Source organism: Procambarus clarkii, chromosome 67 (genome assembly GCF_040958095.1).
Source record: "Procambarus clarkii isolate CNS0578487 chromosome 67, FALCON_Pclarkii_2.0, whole genome shotgun sequence".
NCBI lineage: Eukaryota > Metazoa > Arthropoda > Malacostraca > Decapoda > Cambaridae > Procambarus > Procambarus clarkii.
Window position 1 is genome coordinate 30,923,549 of NC_091216.1, and position 16,623 is coordinate 30,940,171.

The 16,623-nt window shown below is 40.5% G+C and overlaps 1 protein-coding gene and 1 long non-coding RNA gene across 4 annotated transcripts in view; one reads left to right on the forward strand and one right to left on the reverse strand.

Moving 5' to 3' along the window:
- LOC138355329 (uncharacterized) overlaps positions 1 to 16,623 on the forward strand; it is a 419,561-nt gene that overhangs the window by 14,458 nt on the left and 388,480 nt on the right. The gene's annotated exons all lie outside the window — the stretch shown is intronic.
- Positions 1,671 to 16,623, reverse strand: part of LOC123767565 (uncharacterized) — a 16,112-nt gene continuing 1,159 nt past the window's right edge. Inside the window, exons 2-5 of the mRNA XM_045757306.2 lie at positions 6,005 to 6,203; positions 5,633 to 5,762; positions 4,452 to 4,608; positions 1,671 to 3,157 (exon numbers count right to left, since the gene is read on the reverse strand). Coding sequence (XP_045613262.1) covers positions 4,466 to 4,608; positions 5,633 to 5,762; positions 6,005 to 6,148 — 417 coding nt within the window. The 5' untranslated portion in view covers positions 6,149 to 6,203 and the 3' untranslated portion in view covers positions 1,671 to 3,157; positions 4,452 to 4,465. The remainder of the gene's footprint in view (positions 3,158 to 4,451; positions 4,609 to 5,632; positions 5,763 to 6,004; positions 6,204 to 16,623) is intronic.

Sequence of the window (16,623 nt, forward strand, 5' to 3'; positions counted from 1 at the left end):
TCCCGGGCACCTATTTACTGGTAGGTGAACAGAGGCATCAGTTGTATAAAACCATTAGTTCCCAATGAGAATCGAACCCTGGATCCCCGATTGCGAATCGAGAACTGTAATGATACTATGATACAAATTTTGTCCACAAAATAACCTGGTAAATTAGGTGCGTGTTATAAGCCGGCAAACCAGGTGGCAAAACATGCATGAGTTACGTGGATTCAACGTTGAACTATAACGTTGAATTATATCGTTAACTGTACGTTAAATTATAACGTTGAATTAAGGTTACTTGTGGATATTGTGGCCACTGAGAAATACGATATTTTCCGATTACTTCTTATATGTTTCCGATAACACAATTTTCGTAGAAGCGAGATGTAAACATCAATACAAATTAGGAGTTGAGAATACTTTTTCTTGAAGATAGCAAACGAGCTTATTTTTTCTCAATAGTTTCAGGCACTTTAGCCTGAAATGTTTGTAGGTGGTAGGATTCGGGTTCACACCAGATGTTGTATGTGCAGTAACAATGTTTCTAAGAATATGGCTGTGTGATGTTTCTGAACGTTTAGTGGAGGTGTAACGTTTTGGAGCTCGCGATGATGGTTTTGGGTATTGTAGTTGCTGTTAGTGCATGGATATTGAGGTTATTGTAGTTGCTGTCACTGCGTGTATGTTGATGGTATTGTGGTTACCATTCGTGTATGTATCATGGATGAAAAAAATATAACTGCGAGAAGCGGCGTCTAACAGTCTGGTTAGGCAAACCACAAACAAGGAGACCTGATCAGAGACCGGGCCGATAAAACATTTATCCTCAAAACTACATAAGGGTAACCTAAAGGTAGGACAGGTAATTTCCTCCACAATTTATGAAGCAAACTTACTGATTATTGCAGTATATTTTATGGTGTTCTGGCTTGCTACACAAGGGGGGGGGGGAAAGACTCAGGAATTCTAAAATACTGAAGCATTAGATTTAACTGCAGCAATTATTTAATTGGCGAGAGGTTGAAATACGTTTTAATATAACATCTGAACCCCATATTATCATTGAGGTTGAGGGATCTCTTCTATCAATAAAAAAATCTTTGCGATATTGAGGTTTCTAGCTCATCACGTGAGGTGTGTGTGTGTGTGTGTGTGCGCGTGTGTATACTCACCTATTTGTGCATGAAATACAAGCTAATAATGAAATTATTAGTGGCTTTATATAATTTACATTATGTACCTTCGAAAACTTCACTGTATTATGCTTCAAATGTGTGCATTTTATATACAGTATATATTATTTATATATTATATATATAATTATTATTATTATAATATAATTATTATTATACGGTGGTCTTCGACCTTTACTAATAATCGAGGGATCTAGGTTAAAATTTGGACAGGACAGAAATGGTTGGGCACGTTTCCTTCACCTGATGCCGCTCCCTCACCTAGCTGTAAATTGGTACTCGGGATTTAGTAAACCTTTGTGGGTTGCATCCTGGAGATGGTCAGTATTTGGCTTAGGCTAAAGGGATACCTTGATAACCCAGTGTTAGGCTTTTTGCCTTCGACAACAGGAGTTAAACAGTGAACAGCAGTAGTCCACTAGCACTGAATAACACGTCCACCTTTAATAATAGCTGGTCAGCTGTTTCAACTAGGAGAATCAAACAAATACATAGAATTTAATATTTAAATGCTTTTGAAACACAGACATGAGAATTACAATAAGAAATTAGTATAAATTTTGAAATAATTTTATACACATTGCTGTGTCAGGAGCATCTTTGTCTTGAAGGACTAAATTATCACACTTAAACTCTAACTGGCAATTTATGATAACATTAGGTTAGAAGAGGAACCAGCACAAACTTAGTACAGATGATTGTTGTTCATGGCAGACAGTCACACTAATGTGGCTGAAAATTAAACACCTAACCCATACATCTGAAGATAAAGGAAGACCATTATCAAGTCGTGTAGTGATCGACAACGGGCCGAAATGTCGCCAGTTCTTTTATTTTCAGATTTGTGGGCTGGGTGTCTAATGGTTCATGATGACCTTTCAAAGAATGCGAATGAACAATGCAAGCAACAGCTTGTAATAGGCGGTTTGTAAACCGTTCTTCTACAAATTGTTTATAAACACTTTCTGCGGTCATATGCACTGAGTTATTTATACTAAAAAAAATGGGTAAATTTGCTTGCCAGTTCCGCGCTAGAAATTATTTGAAATTTTAATTAACAAACAATCAACTAAACTGCTACAATTTGTCAAGAATTGATGTACACCTTTTACTATATTCTTCAAAGGAAAATATTTCTGGTGTACTTCGATAAATTTGGTTTAGAGAATAGAGGAATGATGCAACCAACGGCACATTAACTGGTTGAACCCACAGGAAGCTCACCAAGTACACAGTCTACCCTGTGACATCTCTAGGTGGAAAATACAGTAATTATAACATTGACATCATCGCTTACCAAATTACAGCACTGACAACATCTCTTACCATTAAGTGGTTAATGGAGGTACAAACTTGTATGTTAGAAAGTAATTGCTGCTGTAAGCTTGACAATAGGCACAAAACTCTCTATTCAGTTATTATTTTATAATACACTTTTTTATTATATGTACAGGTTAATACATTAATTTGGAAGCTTAGTTATATAGTTTTCTAGATATACATAATATTTGCTACAATAGAACTCTATGAAATGGCTCATTGTGCTATACAAAAATAACATAAAAGTATTTACTTACATTATATATATTTGTTTAAATCCCATACTTCATGAACAAATTGCTCATCATAGTTTCGTACAAGCACTTTATTAAATTTTGAATACAGTATTGAAAATCAGTAAAAGAATCAAGTCTTAACCTTTATGATACGCTTAATAATAATAAAAAAGACTATTATTTCTCCAGCAATGACTTTAAATACGCTTAAAAGTACGCATTTTCCCATATGCAGTCTTATATAATTTCTGCAATTCCCTATAAATGATAGTATAGTAAAACCTTTAATCACTCCTGGAATTGGGTGACCAGACAGTTTCGAAATCTAATATGAATTATTAAGAGAAGAAATGAAGGCGTGAGTAGCTTCAACCTTGCAAGAGTTTGTATCGCAGCAGTTAATCACCTGGGCACACCTTGGTTCTGCAAAATCAATTAATTGTTTTAAGAATGATAATGTTAATAAGGATTTGTGAAATACACACGAGCTATTAATACACCCACGCTATGAATACACGATCTATTAATAGACGATCTATTAATACGAACATAAAATTTATAAAACTAAGATTCTACTCTGTGTATATACAGTATTGTGCAAGCTGGGCAGCGAGAGGAGAATGAAGAGTGTATGGTGAAAAGTATGGTGGTATGTGGGGGTTATTTATGCAGGTGGGTCTATAGGTAGGCGCCCTGTGTATAAGGTATTACGTAGCCACTGTATTGTACTAGGCTACATGGAAATGAGGTGTATAGCGTACTTTTATAACAGTAACTGCGGGGGGAATCAGGTATAGCGCTTCATACCCATTGACTAGCACTGATGCACCTGATTTTTATTTGTTTAAGTTTACTGCTGTTCGAGTTCTTTGCCGATTCTGGCCTTCAAAGTTGATGATAAGAAGTGGCTTCCACGACGTTGTCTTTCAGTGCATTCCACTTGTTTACGACCCGCACAGTTCACAAGTATTTCCCTTGCATTTCTTCGATTCCTTGGTGTTTGCAGCTTGCACCCATGTCCTCTTGTCCTACTTACTTGAGGATGTCTATATCATGTGCGATGATACTAAAGAGATATGATTTATGTGTTGTGTCTGGGGGGAACAACAACCCAAAATTCCACGCCAGCCACGGATTTAGATCCATCAGTAACTATGGCAAGTGACTGGGTAAGCAAACTGAAATGTTCCAGGAAAAGATGCTTTGAACTCTCTATAGAAGAGTTCATTTTCCCAGTTTTTGTTTCTGCCTATTTCACTGCTTACTATGGTTTCAGTGTATTTCCATATGTTAACTCTTATGGCTTCCATGTGATGGTTTTGTATTGTGAAGAAGGATAGGCCTATCATAAAAAAAAATTAGTCAATAAATAATCATCGCATCAATAATTCAACCCGTTTAATAATTATAGCATAATATAGTTCGGTATTTGTCTCCACCGCCCCCCTCCCCTCCCACATTAAGTAGTATCTTATTTTATTCCTTAACACTGCTTTAATTGAAATGCAAATGGACATTTATTTATATAATCCTTAAATACATCATCTTCAAAAACAAAAAAAATCTAATAACGATCCTCGTGTTTACCATTTATAACAAGAAAACAAGGGTAGGCTTGTAAAAACAAAGTGTTAGCTAAATACTGCCCCCCTACGCTAGCAAGTGGGTAGTGTGCCCCTGACAAAAATAATGCAATACAATCTTTGTAATGTTTCACCTGTAGATGTACTCTTAGTACTGCAAGGAGTACATGACGAGAGGCACGAGGAGGAGGAGGAGAGGGTTTATGAGCTTGCTCACGGCAGAGTTACATAGATCATCATCACAACACTTTATCATCTTCGCCAGCGCGTTGTCGTCCGGAATTTGAATACCTGCGATGATTGATGGTAATTAGGTATAAGAATTGTTGCAATATATAGAGTTGAGCGTCTGGTACTCAACTACATTGTGACTATTGCTCAAGAATTATTGTTAATAATTTATGCATGAAGGCAGGGGGCATAGATCTTACATGAAGGCAGGGGGCATAGATCTTACATGAAGGCAGGGGGCATAGATCTTACATGAAGGCAGGGGGCATAGATCTTACATGAAGGCAGGGGGCATAGATCTTACATGAAGGCAGGGGGCATAGATCTTACATGAAGGCAGGGGGCATAGATCTTACATGAAGGCAGGGGGACATATAGAGTTTTAAATGTGCAATATTAATTACATAAATAATGACAATTTTATTGTTAAAGTCTGGTATTAAAGTCTTGACATTGCCATTAATTAGTTAATATGGATGACTTATCTGTACTCAAAAGATGTAACGCAAATGATGTTTTCGAAAGTTTTAGTCGTCAATGAGATTTACTATAACCGTCAACAGCAAACTAATCCATGTGTAAAGGTGCAATAAATTATTCATACAATTGTTTCTAAAAAATATCAAAAGGAAATTTCAGTTTTTAAGAGTTATATCACCTGCTTCCTTTATACTGAAAGTGCGATAAAATAATAATAATATTAATACTTTAGTCATAAGAATGTGTGTACAAGGAAGACAAAAGGACATCTGTAGGCACAGCGGTTACACATAAACATGAAGCCACTACTACGCAAAGCGTTTCGGGTTAAACAGAATAATTTAGATAATAATTATTTATATGTATGACGGGGTAAACACTTAATACTAAATGAAAAGTACGGTAACATATGTCCAAGAGAGAGATATAACAATGATACGCAATAAAAAGGTGATTCTTAACGATGTTAGGCATAGACATTATAGAATCTGTAGTTCAAACAGCAATACAGAAAAAGCATTTACCATTATGGTTTCTTTGCCACAAATTCGAGTTTGCTTAATTTATGGTCTTTGTACTAATGAACAACTGTTAATAATCTTACCTGTATCCACACTACCAAGATAGGTCCTGATGGTGTTTAAGGCAATGGTGGCATCCCGGTCAAAGGTTCTCAAACCGCACGCGTTACTGCGTCCACAAGCCTTTTCTATCCGGCCAGGAAGGTCAAGTTTCTGAAATATTGATAATAAATATTAGAACACGTGACATTATACAATTACTATGCAGTTGATTTGATTGTTGTGGTGAAGACATTTGTTACTTTCCCATGTCCACTTTATGTAAATTTACCCGAGGGTCACTACCTTTAGTGGTCTCGACGGGGACAGGAAGCCGGTGGCTTGTCAATGGTATCCTTCCCATTTGCCCTGTTAAATCATGGGATTAGTATGTAAAGTGATGCACTAGTACTGACCATGCAGACATCGTATTCAGGATTACACCCCTGAACGTTTCCAACAGAGGTACCACAGTTGCTACACTGGTAACACTTAATGGCAGAGGTCACGGACACTAGTGCTAGCACCACCACCACCACACTTGTCCACTGCGGCACCATTTTCAAGGATGACCTTCAACTGTTGCTGCTGTTGCTCTAGAAGTCACTGCTACTTCTGTTGATGAAAGTACATTATATAATATTTAAAATACATTAATACAAATCATTGTATAGTACAATATTGTACATCAGTAAAATAAGTAAAGGTCTGTCAACTAAAATTACTCATTAATAATAAATATACATTAGTCATTAATATATGCAAACTTCGTCAGGCTTTTCCAAAGATCACTAGAGGTGTTTTTTCTCTAGTACAGCATATATCCCTTTACAGCCCATTATAACTCCTAAAGGTGGAGTGTCTATTACATACTAATACCGTACCATCACTCATCTCCTAATGCGCTTCCATAGCACAATGGTCTACATTCTCGGCTCAGAAGTGAGGCACCCGGGTTCAATCCTCGTGCAGGATAGAAACGGTTGTCTATGTTTTCTTTCACCTGATGCCTCTTTTTCACCTAGCCGTTAAATAGGTACCCGGGAGCTGGGCACATGTTGTGGGAAGACATCCTGGGGAGGGGGGAGGGGCAGGATAGTCACCTGGGACCTCGACAAGCAAAGTACAAGCTTCCTATTTTAGAAACCGGAATTAATTGTTACTAAATTTAACTTGTTGTGTTTTTCTTCGCCGATTTTCTGCAGTTACTCCATTTCTGTTAGGTTATTTTGACATTTCTTCCTGTCCAATGCTGAAGTTATCTTTCAATTTCTTTTTTGGAAGAATTTGAACAAATAGTCAGCCATCTTGCACGAAGACTATCATAACATCTCTCCGGCTTCTCTGTTCTCAGAGCATCACAGCTGCTTTCTCACACAGTCTACTTCTTTTATTAGTCAACTTCTTTTTAGTGAACTAGCCATGTTTGGTTTGTGATAGCCTAACACTAAACCATAGTTCTTTAATTTCCCATACGGCTGGAGCAATTGCGCTCTGTAATGGTTAATATGTGTGGTTAAATCTATCTCGTTATTGATACCTTGTTCAGTTCATTTGAGAGCGTATTCACAACGTTGAGTTTTAGTATTAAATCTAATTGATTCGTAAATATAGATACTTGTGAGCCGTTACTTCTCATAGTAGGTTACAATTATAACGTTGGTTACCATAACGTTAAAAAACGCTACCTGTTAATTGCAGTTCATGGTAAATCATTCATCATCTCCCCCCCCCCCCACAACTTCTCTATCACGTGAACAGTGTATTCATACAATTATTTGCTCTGTATGTATAAGACGGAAGGTAATAAGTACAGTGTAATGAAACAGTCACTTGTTCAGGTGTGTTGGAATGTTAATATCAGAGGGATTTCTACCCTCTGCGGGTCGTGTGGCTGGGAGTTCCCCACATCCAAGACCGTGTGTCATGGGGAGGCACCGGAATACTATTAAGAAAAACAGAATAAGCCGTAGTACTGATAACAGCCACCAGTGTTCCAGTAGTTGGAAAAGGAGTAAATCAGTACATCACCATCTGCTCCCTCTTACCTGGAACCCCTTGTAGTAATTCCCTGCTCATGATCTACAGATTCTGCTTAAAACACTTATATATATTTTGTAAATAACAATTCAAATTCAGTTTGTTGTCAATGTGAACATCAAAGGAATTGTCCATCTGCTGTTTCTCAATTTGGGTATTATTAATTAATGCTTCCCTTTTAATAAATGCGGTACCCTTCAATAGCCTTTATTTTGCTTTATATTTAATTTGTTCATGTGCAGGCGTCGTTATACTCTGACTTCTTTGAATACCATAATCCGCTAGACCAGCCCTTAAAAACTCATAAGAAATATGCTATATAGAGCAGTGTATACGGGTCAGCTGGGTAGTAGGAAGAATAAGTGTTGTTTTGCACGGAGTCATACAAAGAAGGCGTGCTTGCTCTGTCTTCCAGCCTACACGGTAAATGGCTCATCTTTCTCATAAGACTTCCCCTCCCACCCCCCCAAGTGATTCACTCGCTGGAAGTGAAACCTCACAGGCTGTATTGTCATGCAAATACTTTTATATCTGCATTGTCATACACATACACGTGCACTGAATTGTCATAAACATTGTACTGAATTGTCATAAACATTGTACTGAATTGTCATACACAGACATACACTGCATTATCATACAAATAGGTACATTTATCATACAGATACATACACTGTACGTATTTGTCATAAAGATGTGTATATTGTCATAGAGATGCGTACATTGTATCATCATACAGATACGTTCACTGTATTGTCTTAAAGATATGTACACCATTGTTATTCACATACAATGTATTGTCATTTAGGTACGTACGCTATTGTCATACAGATACACACACTGTATTGTCATACAAATATGTACACTGTATTTTACAAATCATGAATGAACCACGTCAAGAGAAAATACACCTATGTCTCGAGCAAATGTAAGAAAATTGGAAATTACAATTTAATGAAAATTAAACAACAAGCGTCTAATACACATCTAAAAGCATCTAACATGGGCGGTGGTTCTCCGGACCTCCTACTGATGATGAGCTCCGCGAACCAGCCTCAGCTTGTTGTCAGCGGAACACCGGTGTAGCCATAGGGGGGGAGGGGGGCTGGGCTGGTTATGTCTGGATCACTGGTGTAGCCATGGGGGTGGGGAGGGCTGGTTATGTCTGGATCACTGGTGTAGCCATGGGGGTGGGGAGGGCTGGTTATGTCTGGATCACTGGTGTAGCCATGGGGGTGGGGAGGGCTGGTTATGTCTGGATCACTGGTGTAGCCATGGGGGTGGGGAGGGCTGGTTATGTCTGGATCACTGGTGTAGCCATGGGGGTGGGGAGGGCTGGTTATGTCTGGATCACTGGTGTAGCCATGGGGGTGGGGAGGGCTGGTTATGTCTGGATCACTGGTGTAGCCATTGGAGGGGGGCCTGAGGGGAGTGGGATGTGTCACTCCCATGGCACAACCATGGGAGTGGATCGCTGGTGTACCAAACAAGGAGGTGGTGGGGGGGGGGGGGGAGGGGCTGAGCTAGTAGTGTCTGGATCTGTTAAATCATTTGTGTATCTTGTAGCTCTCGTGCGCATGTGCCAAGTCCGTGAGGTTCATACTTATAACCTTGTGTCAACACAAGCGCGTGGCGCAAAACACACAACCCAACCCTCACATGAAATGCAAGAGAGGAGGTTTCGGTCCGTCCTGGAGCCTTATTAAGTCGTGGCGTAGCAAAGGTGGAGGAGGAGTCAGTGTAAGGTCAGAAGGAAGATCAGGTGAAAGGAGGGAACTGCAAGTGGAGAGGTAGAGTATGAAAACTGAGATAACATTAGAATATAACAATGTTCTGCTGAAGGGCTGATAACTGAAGTAGTTCCCTACACGAAGAAAGGAAAACAATAACATATAAACAAATTAGAAAAGGATAGAGAAACGTAAAAAGCAATAAAACGAAATAAGACAAAGATAATAAAAGTAAAGACAAGGAGATAGGAACAGAAGAGATCGAATGAGAGCACAGAGGGTCCAGAAATTGGTCAGATCATGCTTGCTAAGACTAAAGTATTTAACTGTGTACTGAGAAAGACACGAGTCAACAGAAACAAATCCTGGGCCAGGAATCATAAAGTATTTACGCAACCACTTACGAAACCTGTACATCTTTCAACAGTCATGGCCTTTTTGTTTACATTTATTAAAAAGTTTAGGAGCTTCGAAACTTCTCAACCCTAGATTATTGTTATAAAACATCTCGAAGTGCTTTGGAAATCATAAACTGGTTAATAAATGTGAACAAAAATCACTATAATTGAGGAAAGATGTAAAGGTTCCTTTAGGTTATCTTGAGATGATTTCGGGGCTTAGCGTCCCCGCGGCCCGGCCCTCAACCAGGCCTCCTTTTTGTTACACACCCCCAGGAAGCAGCCCGTAGCAGCTGTCTAACTCCCAGGTACCCATTTACTGCTAGGTAACAGGGGCATCAGGATGAAAGAAACAATGCCCATTTGTTTCCGCCTCCACTAGGGATCGAACACGGAACCTCAGGACTACGAATCCGAAGCGCTGTCCACTCCGCTGTCAGGCCCCGAGGTTTCGCAAGTGTACAGGTTTCTGTACAGAAAGATGTACAGGTTTCGCATTCATCAAGCATTTACGCACCGTAAATGCTTGACGAATCCAAGCCCTGGACTAAGGTTCATGTTGGGCGCTTTACTTGATTTTATGTTCTAATGTTAGCTTGGTTTTCATGCTTTACTCTGGCAGTTCACCGCCTTGCTCCTCACCTTCTCTGACCTTGTACTGACGTCCTCTCCACCCTTGCTATGTCACGACTAGATAATGGCCCAGGACAGACCGAAACTTTCTCACTTTTGGCACACTCCTGTTCACTCCAGTACACATACCGTTCACTCCAGGGACCTCCGGTACACCATGTTCACTCCAGGGACCTCCAGTGCACACCCCCGTTCACTCCAGGGACCCCCAGTACACATACCGTTCACTCCAGGGACCTCCGGTACACCATGTTCATTCCAGGGACCTCCAGTGCACACCCCGCCGTTCACTCCAGGGACCTCCGGTACACCAATTTCACTCCAGGGACCCCTGACATACACTCACACACACACACATCTGAGACCTGGAACTTCAAGAACAAGAGGTCATAGATTTAAACTTACTAAACAAAGATGCCGAAGAAATATAAGAAAATTCACTTTCGCAAACAGTGGTAGACGGTTGGACCAAGTTAGGCGAGAAGGTGGTGGAGGCCAAAACTGTCAGTAGTTTCAAAGCGTTATATGACAAGAGTGCTGGGTAGACGGGACACCACGAGCGTAGCTCTCATCCTGTAACTACACTTAGGTAATTACACGTGTGTGTGTGTGTAATTACACTTAGCTAATTACACACACACACCAACCGTGTCCAAATTTTCCCTTTCTCCCACACTATATATTCCCAGCAACCCTCCACACACCTGGCGAACAAAAGTACTAATACATAATGTATTGAACTTGCCCTACCTCTTCTTGCTTTTTTTAGAACATAAAAGAGGATAATTTCTATACAATTGCCCCTTCAGAACTACTAGCCAAAACGGCGTACAAAGAAGCTACTCTCTAATGCTCAATTTATACTACGTCCCATACTTCCTCTCCAGTGTATACTGAAGAGGAAGTATATCATACTGTATATATTTTGTTATTTCGTCATTCAGGAATTAGTGGCGCGTCGAAAACTATTGAACGAAAGGGATAGAACGGGAACAATAGATGCAATATGCTATCTCTGACTTCATTAGTTTCTGTTTTCGAAAGACTGAGTGCTTTCCAACCCTCATGTTATGGTAATTGACAATGTTGAAATGTGTGAGAGAGGTGACCGTGACGTACGAGTGTGTGTGTGGGGAGAGTGATATCATGGCGCGAGTTGCTCAAGCAGGCCACAAGCCCCTGGGGACGCCACTCAACACATAACAAACGGATCCCCCACGTGTTTCCTCTATAGAACAAAGGACCTGAATTATTTAAGCCTCTAGATGTATCCGGAGACGACCAGTTTAGTAATTGGATAAAATGTACACCAGCCGGATGCCGGTACAGGTGTTGGGGAGACCCAGACGCCATTCTTTCTTGGGAATTACTGTATTGTCGAACTTCTTGTATTATGTTGTGTATGACAAATATAACTTGGTATACTGTAAATTTGTTGAGAGGGCATGGATGACTAGTTACCTTAAACCGCAGCATTGTTGAATTGTGCAACATAATATGTATAAGAACATAAGAATAAAGGAAACTGCAGAAGATCTCTTGGTCCATACGCGGCAGCTTCTATATATTTCCCATTAAACTCATTCATTTGTACAAATCCACAAGGGCCTTGATGCGTGTCATTCATATGTGGGATTGCTGGACTGTTTAAGCATAAGTTAGTTATATGTGAATGCGTTTGCGTTGATATAAATAGGAGCTGCCTTGTATGAGCCAATAGGCTTTTCTGAAGATCCATTAAATCCTTATGTTATCACATAATGTGTTGCGCTTGTATTATTCTCCCTTTCACTCCCAGAGGTATCAGTAGGTCGCTTTCTTATGCTTTATTTCTTTTGTTGAAAACGGGAGATTGTCAGAAATGTGTCACACTTTGTTTTATGGTAAGGTAATTTTGAAGAGAAAGTGCCAAGTCGGTATGATTATACAGTACTGTACTTGGAAGGGATATGAGAGTAAGGAGTTGGGAACACTTCGTTTAAGCCATGTGTCCATAAGGGATCCCTTAAGAGTCTGTCTTAAAGCTGTGCCAAATACGCAGAACATATATTAACTAGAATACTTGCCAAAATATTTGTTTTGATATATTTTCCTGGATGAAGTTCACCTATTAATGATGATGTGATAAAAGTTAAGAATCAATCGAGGTTAGTCAGAATTGAATTTCAATTAGAGTTGTTGAATCAGAGTAGAATCACAAAGATCAAATTATAAAATCACAAAAATCCCATTACAGCTGAGGTTCATGGGGAAGACCCAGAGACCCAGAGCTGTATCTTGGCCACTTGTCTGCCACAACCTTGCCTCCTGTGAGACCAAATGTTTCTGTACCTCCACACTCCACCTGACTCAGTGGAGTGTGGAGATGCGGAGGACTTCATCAGAATCTTGATCGTGTGTGTTTCATTACATGATTAAACTTTAAAGTACTAATTTAGAAAGCCAAGTTACCAAACAGTTTTTCAGCAGTGAATAACTAATAAATATGCTGGTGTGTAGCCTTGGCGCTGCGGTGCGAGGCATTACAATTAGCAGAGCAAGCAACAACTGCCTCGGTCCGCAGCAGTTGGTGTATGAACATCCTGCTGTGACACAGGAAATTATTGTCATCTTGCTGAAACATTCCTAGATTACATTCTCGAATGCAAAGATCACTAAGGCGTGTTAAAACCGTGGACAATAAACAGGCACATGAAGATGATGCCGGGGAATGGGATACCAGCTGTATAAGGTGGCGACGTACAGGCCCAGCGCATGACGCACTCCGCCTTACGCGATCATTCCTCATGCGTCGTTGCTCTATTACGCCACCACTAAGCTTAGTATTAGTAACATCTAGTTCGCAACCATTAAGCTTAGTATTGGTAACATCTAGATGACTCGTAGATATGTGGCTCCTCTTCCATGGTAATGTGGTATATACAATAGCTAGTGTAGACTGCATGTTTTAATATTTATTAAGTTTTGATAAAGTTGTCAGTGTATTATGTTTCCCGAAGGCTGATAGGCAATTCAAGGTTATACTTTTCTCACTTAAGAAAATATGATTTGGCCTGAGGTCTATCAGCCTCTAGAGGCTTATAAAGGCCACCACAATAGCTTACTGATCAACCAGCAAGTATACTTTAGTCCTGGACATAGTCCAGGACTACAGGAAACTTAGTGCAATTCACTGAAAGGAGGGTATGTTATGCCCCGCCGCTTATTGTGAGGTCAGCTGCTGCACCTCGTGCAGCAGCTGCACGAGGTGAGGTAACCCTGCACCGTGAGGTCGTGCAGGGATATCACCAGCCCGTCCTCTTCTTGAACCAACTACATTTTTTTTACGCAATCGACCCCTGCCTAGAAATTGTGGTTTAGGGAAATTAAAAAAACACCCTTAATATTGATGCTTTTAGGGACTAATGTGTACCGGCTCCGCTAGGCTGTTTTGATGCCTCTAGTTAGGGTAATCAATAGTATTTTTTACGGAGGGGAAATCGAGACAACGAGTACTACCACCACCGTATTTGATTTGGAAGGAGTTCTCCATCAAAACATTATTATGGCTTAAGGCATTGTGTTGCCTCAAGCCGAAGCTTGGGTATGTCTTGGCCTATCGTCTTGGGTAGATAAAGAGGGTTAGTTATTTGGAAATGTATGATTTTCATGGTGAAGGAAACCGCCAATGATCTTTCTCTTATTCAAACTTGTAAACCTGATAAATGCAAAGTTCACTTTCAGTTTTAGCCTCTATATTTGAGTGATTTAGCCACTTTATCATTTTGAGTGATAATATTCGATAAAGAAGGCTTTGAGGGCGTCTGTGCAGAAGTAATTTTGACCTATTTATTCTATTCAAATTAAAGTATTGACTTTGGTGACATGCCCATTGATGCTCCTGAGATAGAGTTCCTTCCTTACGTTGAGTAACTTAGTTGTGGAGATATTCGAATTAGTAATGACTATATTTTGTCAAACACTCCAAGTATTCAGACATAAGAGTAAGCAAAGGTGTGTCATGATTAAAAACTTAACTAATTTATATATATATGCAATATACAAACTTTTCGCAATTCAGACATTTGTTCCATACCCAGTAAGATAGCTCACCACAACCTTGAGAACCCTGAGACCCTCTCAACATTGACGGCGTAGTCTGTTTGCAACATGACCATACAGTGAAACCTCAAGGCCAAAGTATCCGAATCTAATTACAAAGTCAACCCAAGAACCATCGTGTAGTAATATCTGTTTTCTTAAGCGAGATGGGTATGACGTGTGTCAGGTATATGGTTGAATGTGTTCCTGGTGTTAGTATACTCAATGGTAAGGATCGTATCAGCGTAGGCTATGTTGTGATCGTTGGGTTTTCTAGGCACAGAGCTTGTGGAGATAGATATGACTTCGGTTTCACCATTCTGTTGATTTCCGAAATGAAGTAGATCATCATAATTCACTGTGTCGGGGGACAGGAAGCCAGTGTGTTATCAAACACGTTAGTTTTTCTTATCGAGGCCACATTTAGTGATATGGCCACATCCTACGAGAACCTGAGAACTCTTACCACCAAACCACAGCATCACCTGCAATTCTTACCCACGGTGGTTGGGCCACCGATCTTTCATCTCCCCTCTTCACCTCGTCTCCAGTTCCTAACTCAAGATTTCTGTCTCCTCGCCCCTGTCTTCAACCCCCTGCTTGCCTGTTCTAGGGCCTTGAAACCTGAAACCACATCCTGCGCGTCAAATATAGAAACGGATGATGATGTCGCGAATAATACATACATGACGGAACAGTATTTTCACCTGATGCCATCAACGACCACTAGTTTGAAATTCGAATAAGGAAGGTTCCCGGATGGTGTGGTGGGGGTGGTGGTGGGGGGGGGGGGTCGTGGCAGGTGACGCCTGCATGGTGGGGGTTGTGAGGGGGGAAACGGGGGGATCGGATGGTGAATTACAAGAGCAAGGGGGGATTAATGGGGCTTTGGGTGGGGGTGGGTAGGGAACGGATAGTCAAGAGCTGAGGAGTGAGCCTAGTGACGTGTGGAATACAAAATACTGTACTGTATTGTGTAATATCACGCACACTGTATTTGAAATAAACTATGAGCACAGCCAGAAATATTATGCACACCATGAATTATTCAAATTGTGTTTTTGTATTATCAGTTATGACTGGAACTCGTTATTTTTGTCCTCCAATACCATGCTCCTTCGTTCCATTTAATTCCAAAGCTCCCATGCTTCTTCGTTCCATTAATTCTAAAGCAAAACGGAAGAGAAGAAGGTACAGAAGTTTGCAACAAGACTAGAACCAGAGCTGAGCAATGAAAACTAAGGAGAGACTAAAGACTTTACCTCAACGCTAAAAATATAAAAAGGAAAAAGGCGACGTGACCGAAACTTACGGTGTTCTGAGGGATTGGTAAAGTACACAAAGAAAGAGATGGTAAAATCCAGTCACAAGAGAACATCGCAGAAAAAAATGGGCATACTGAATATGCATGCGAGTATGTATGAATTAATACGAGTACGTATGAATTCATACGAGTATGTATATGCAGCACTACTAAAATACAGAGGAGGCCGATAGAGTACATAACAAATTAATCTGTGATGTACTTAATGTTAAGGAAATGACACTATTTTACATAAAGTTGCGTAGTCAACACATGATGTGTATAGTCGGTACCTGCTGTGTATAGTTGACACCTGGCGTGTATAGTCGACACCTGGCGTGTATAGTCGACACCTGGCGTGTATAGTCGCCACCTGGCGTGTATAGTTGACACCTGGCGTGTATCGTTTACATCTGGCGTGTATAGTTGACACCTAGCGTGTATAGTTGACACCTAGCGTGTATAGTTGACACCTAGCGTGTATAGTTGACACCTAGCGTGTATAGTTGACACCTGGCGTGTATAGTTGACACTTGGTGTGTATAATTGACACCTGGTGTGTATAGTAGTCAACTAGTGTGGCTACTATACACGCAAGGTGTCGTATACGCCATACGACAAGTGTCAAGCATCATAGAGGTAGTAATGCATAGGTGTTAGTGGGGTGGTGGCGATGCGTAGGTGCTAGTGGGGTGGTGGCGATGCGTAGGTGCTAGTGGGGTGGTGGCGATGCGTAGGTGCTAGTGGGGTGGTGGCGATGCGTAGGTGCTAGTGGGGTGGTGGCGATGCGTAGGTGCTAGTGGGGTGGTGGCGATGCGTAGGTGCTAGTGGGGTGGTGGCGATGCGTAGGT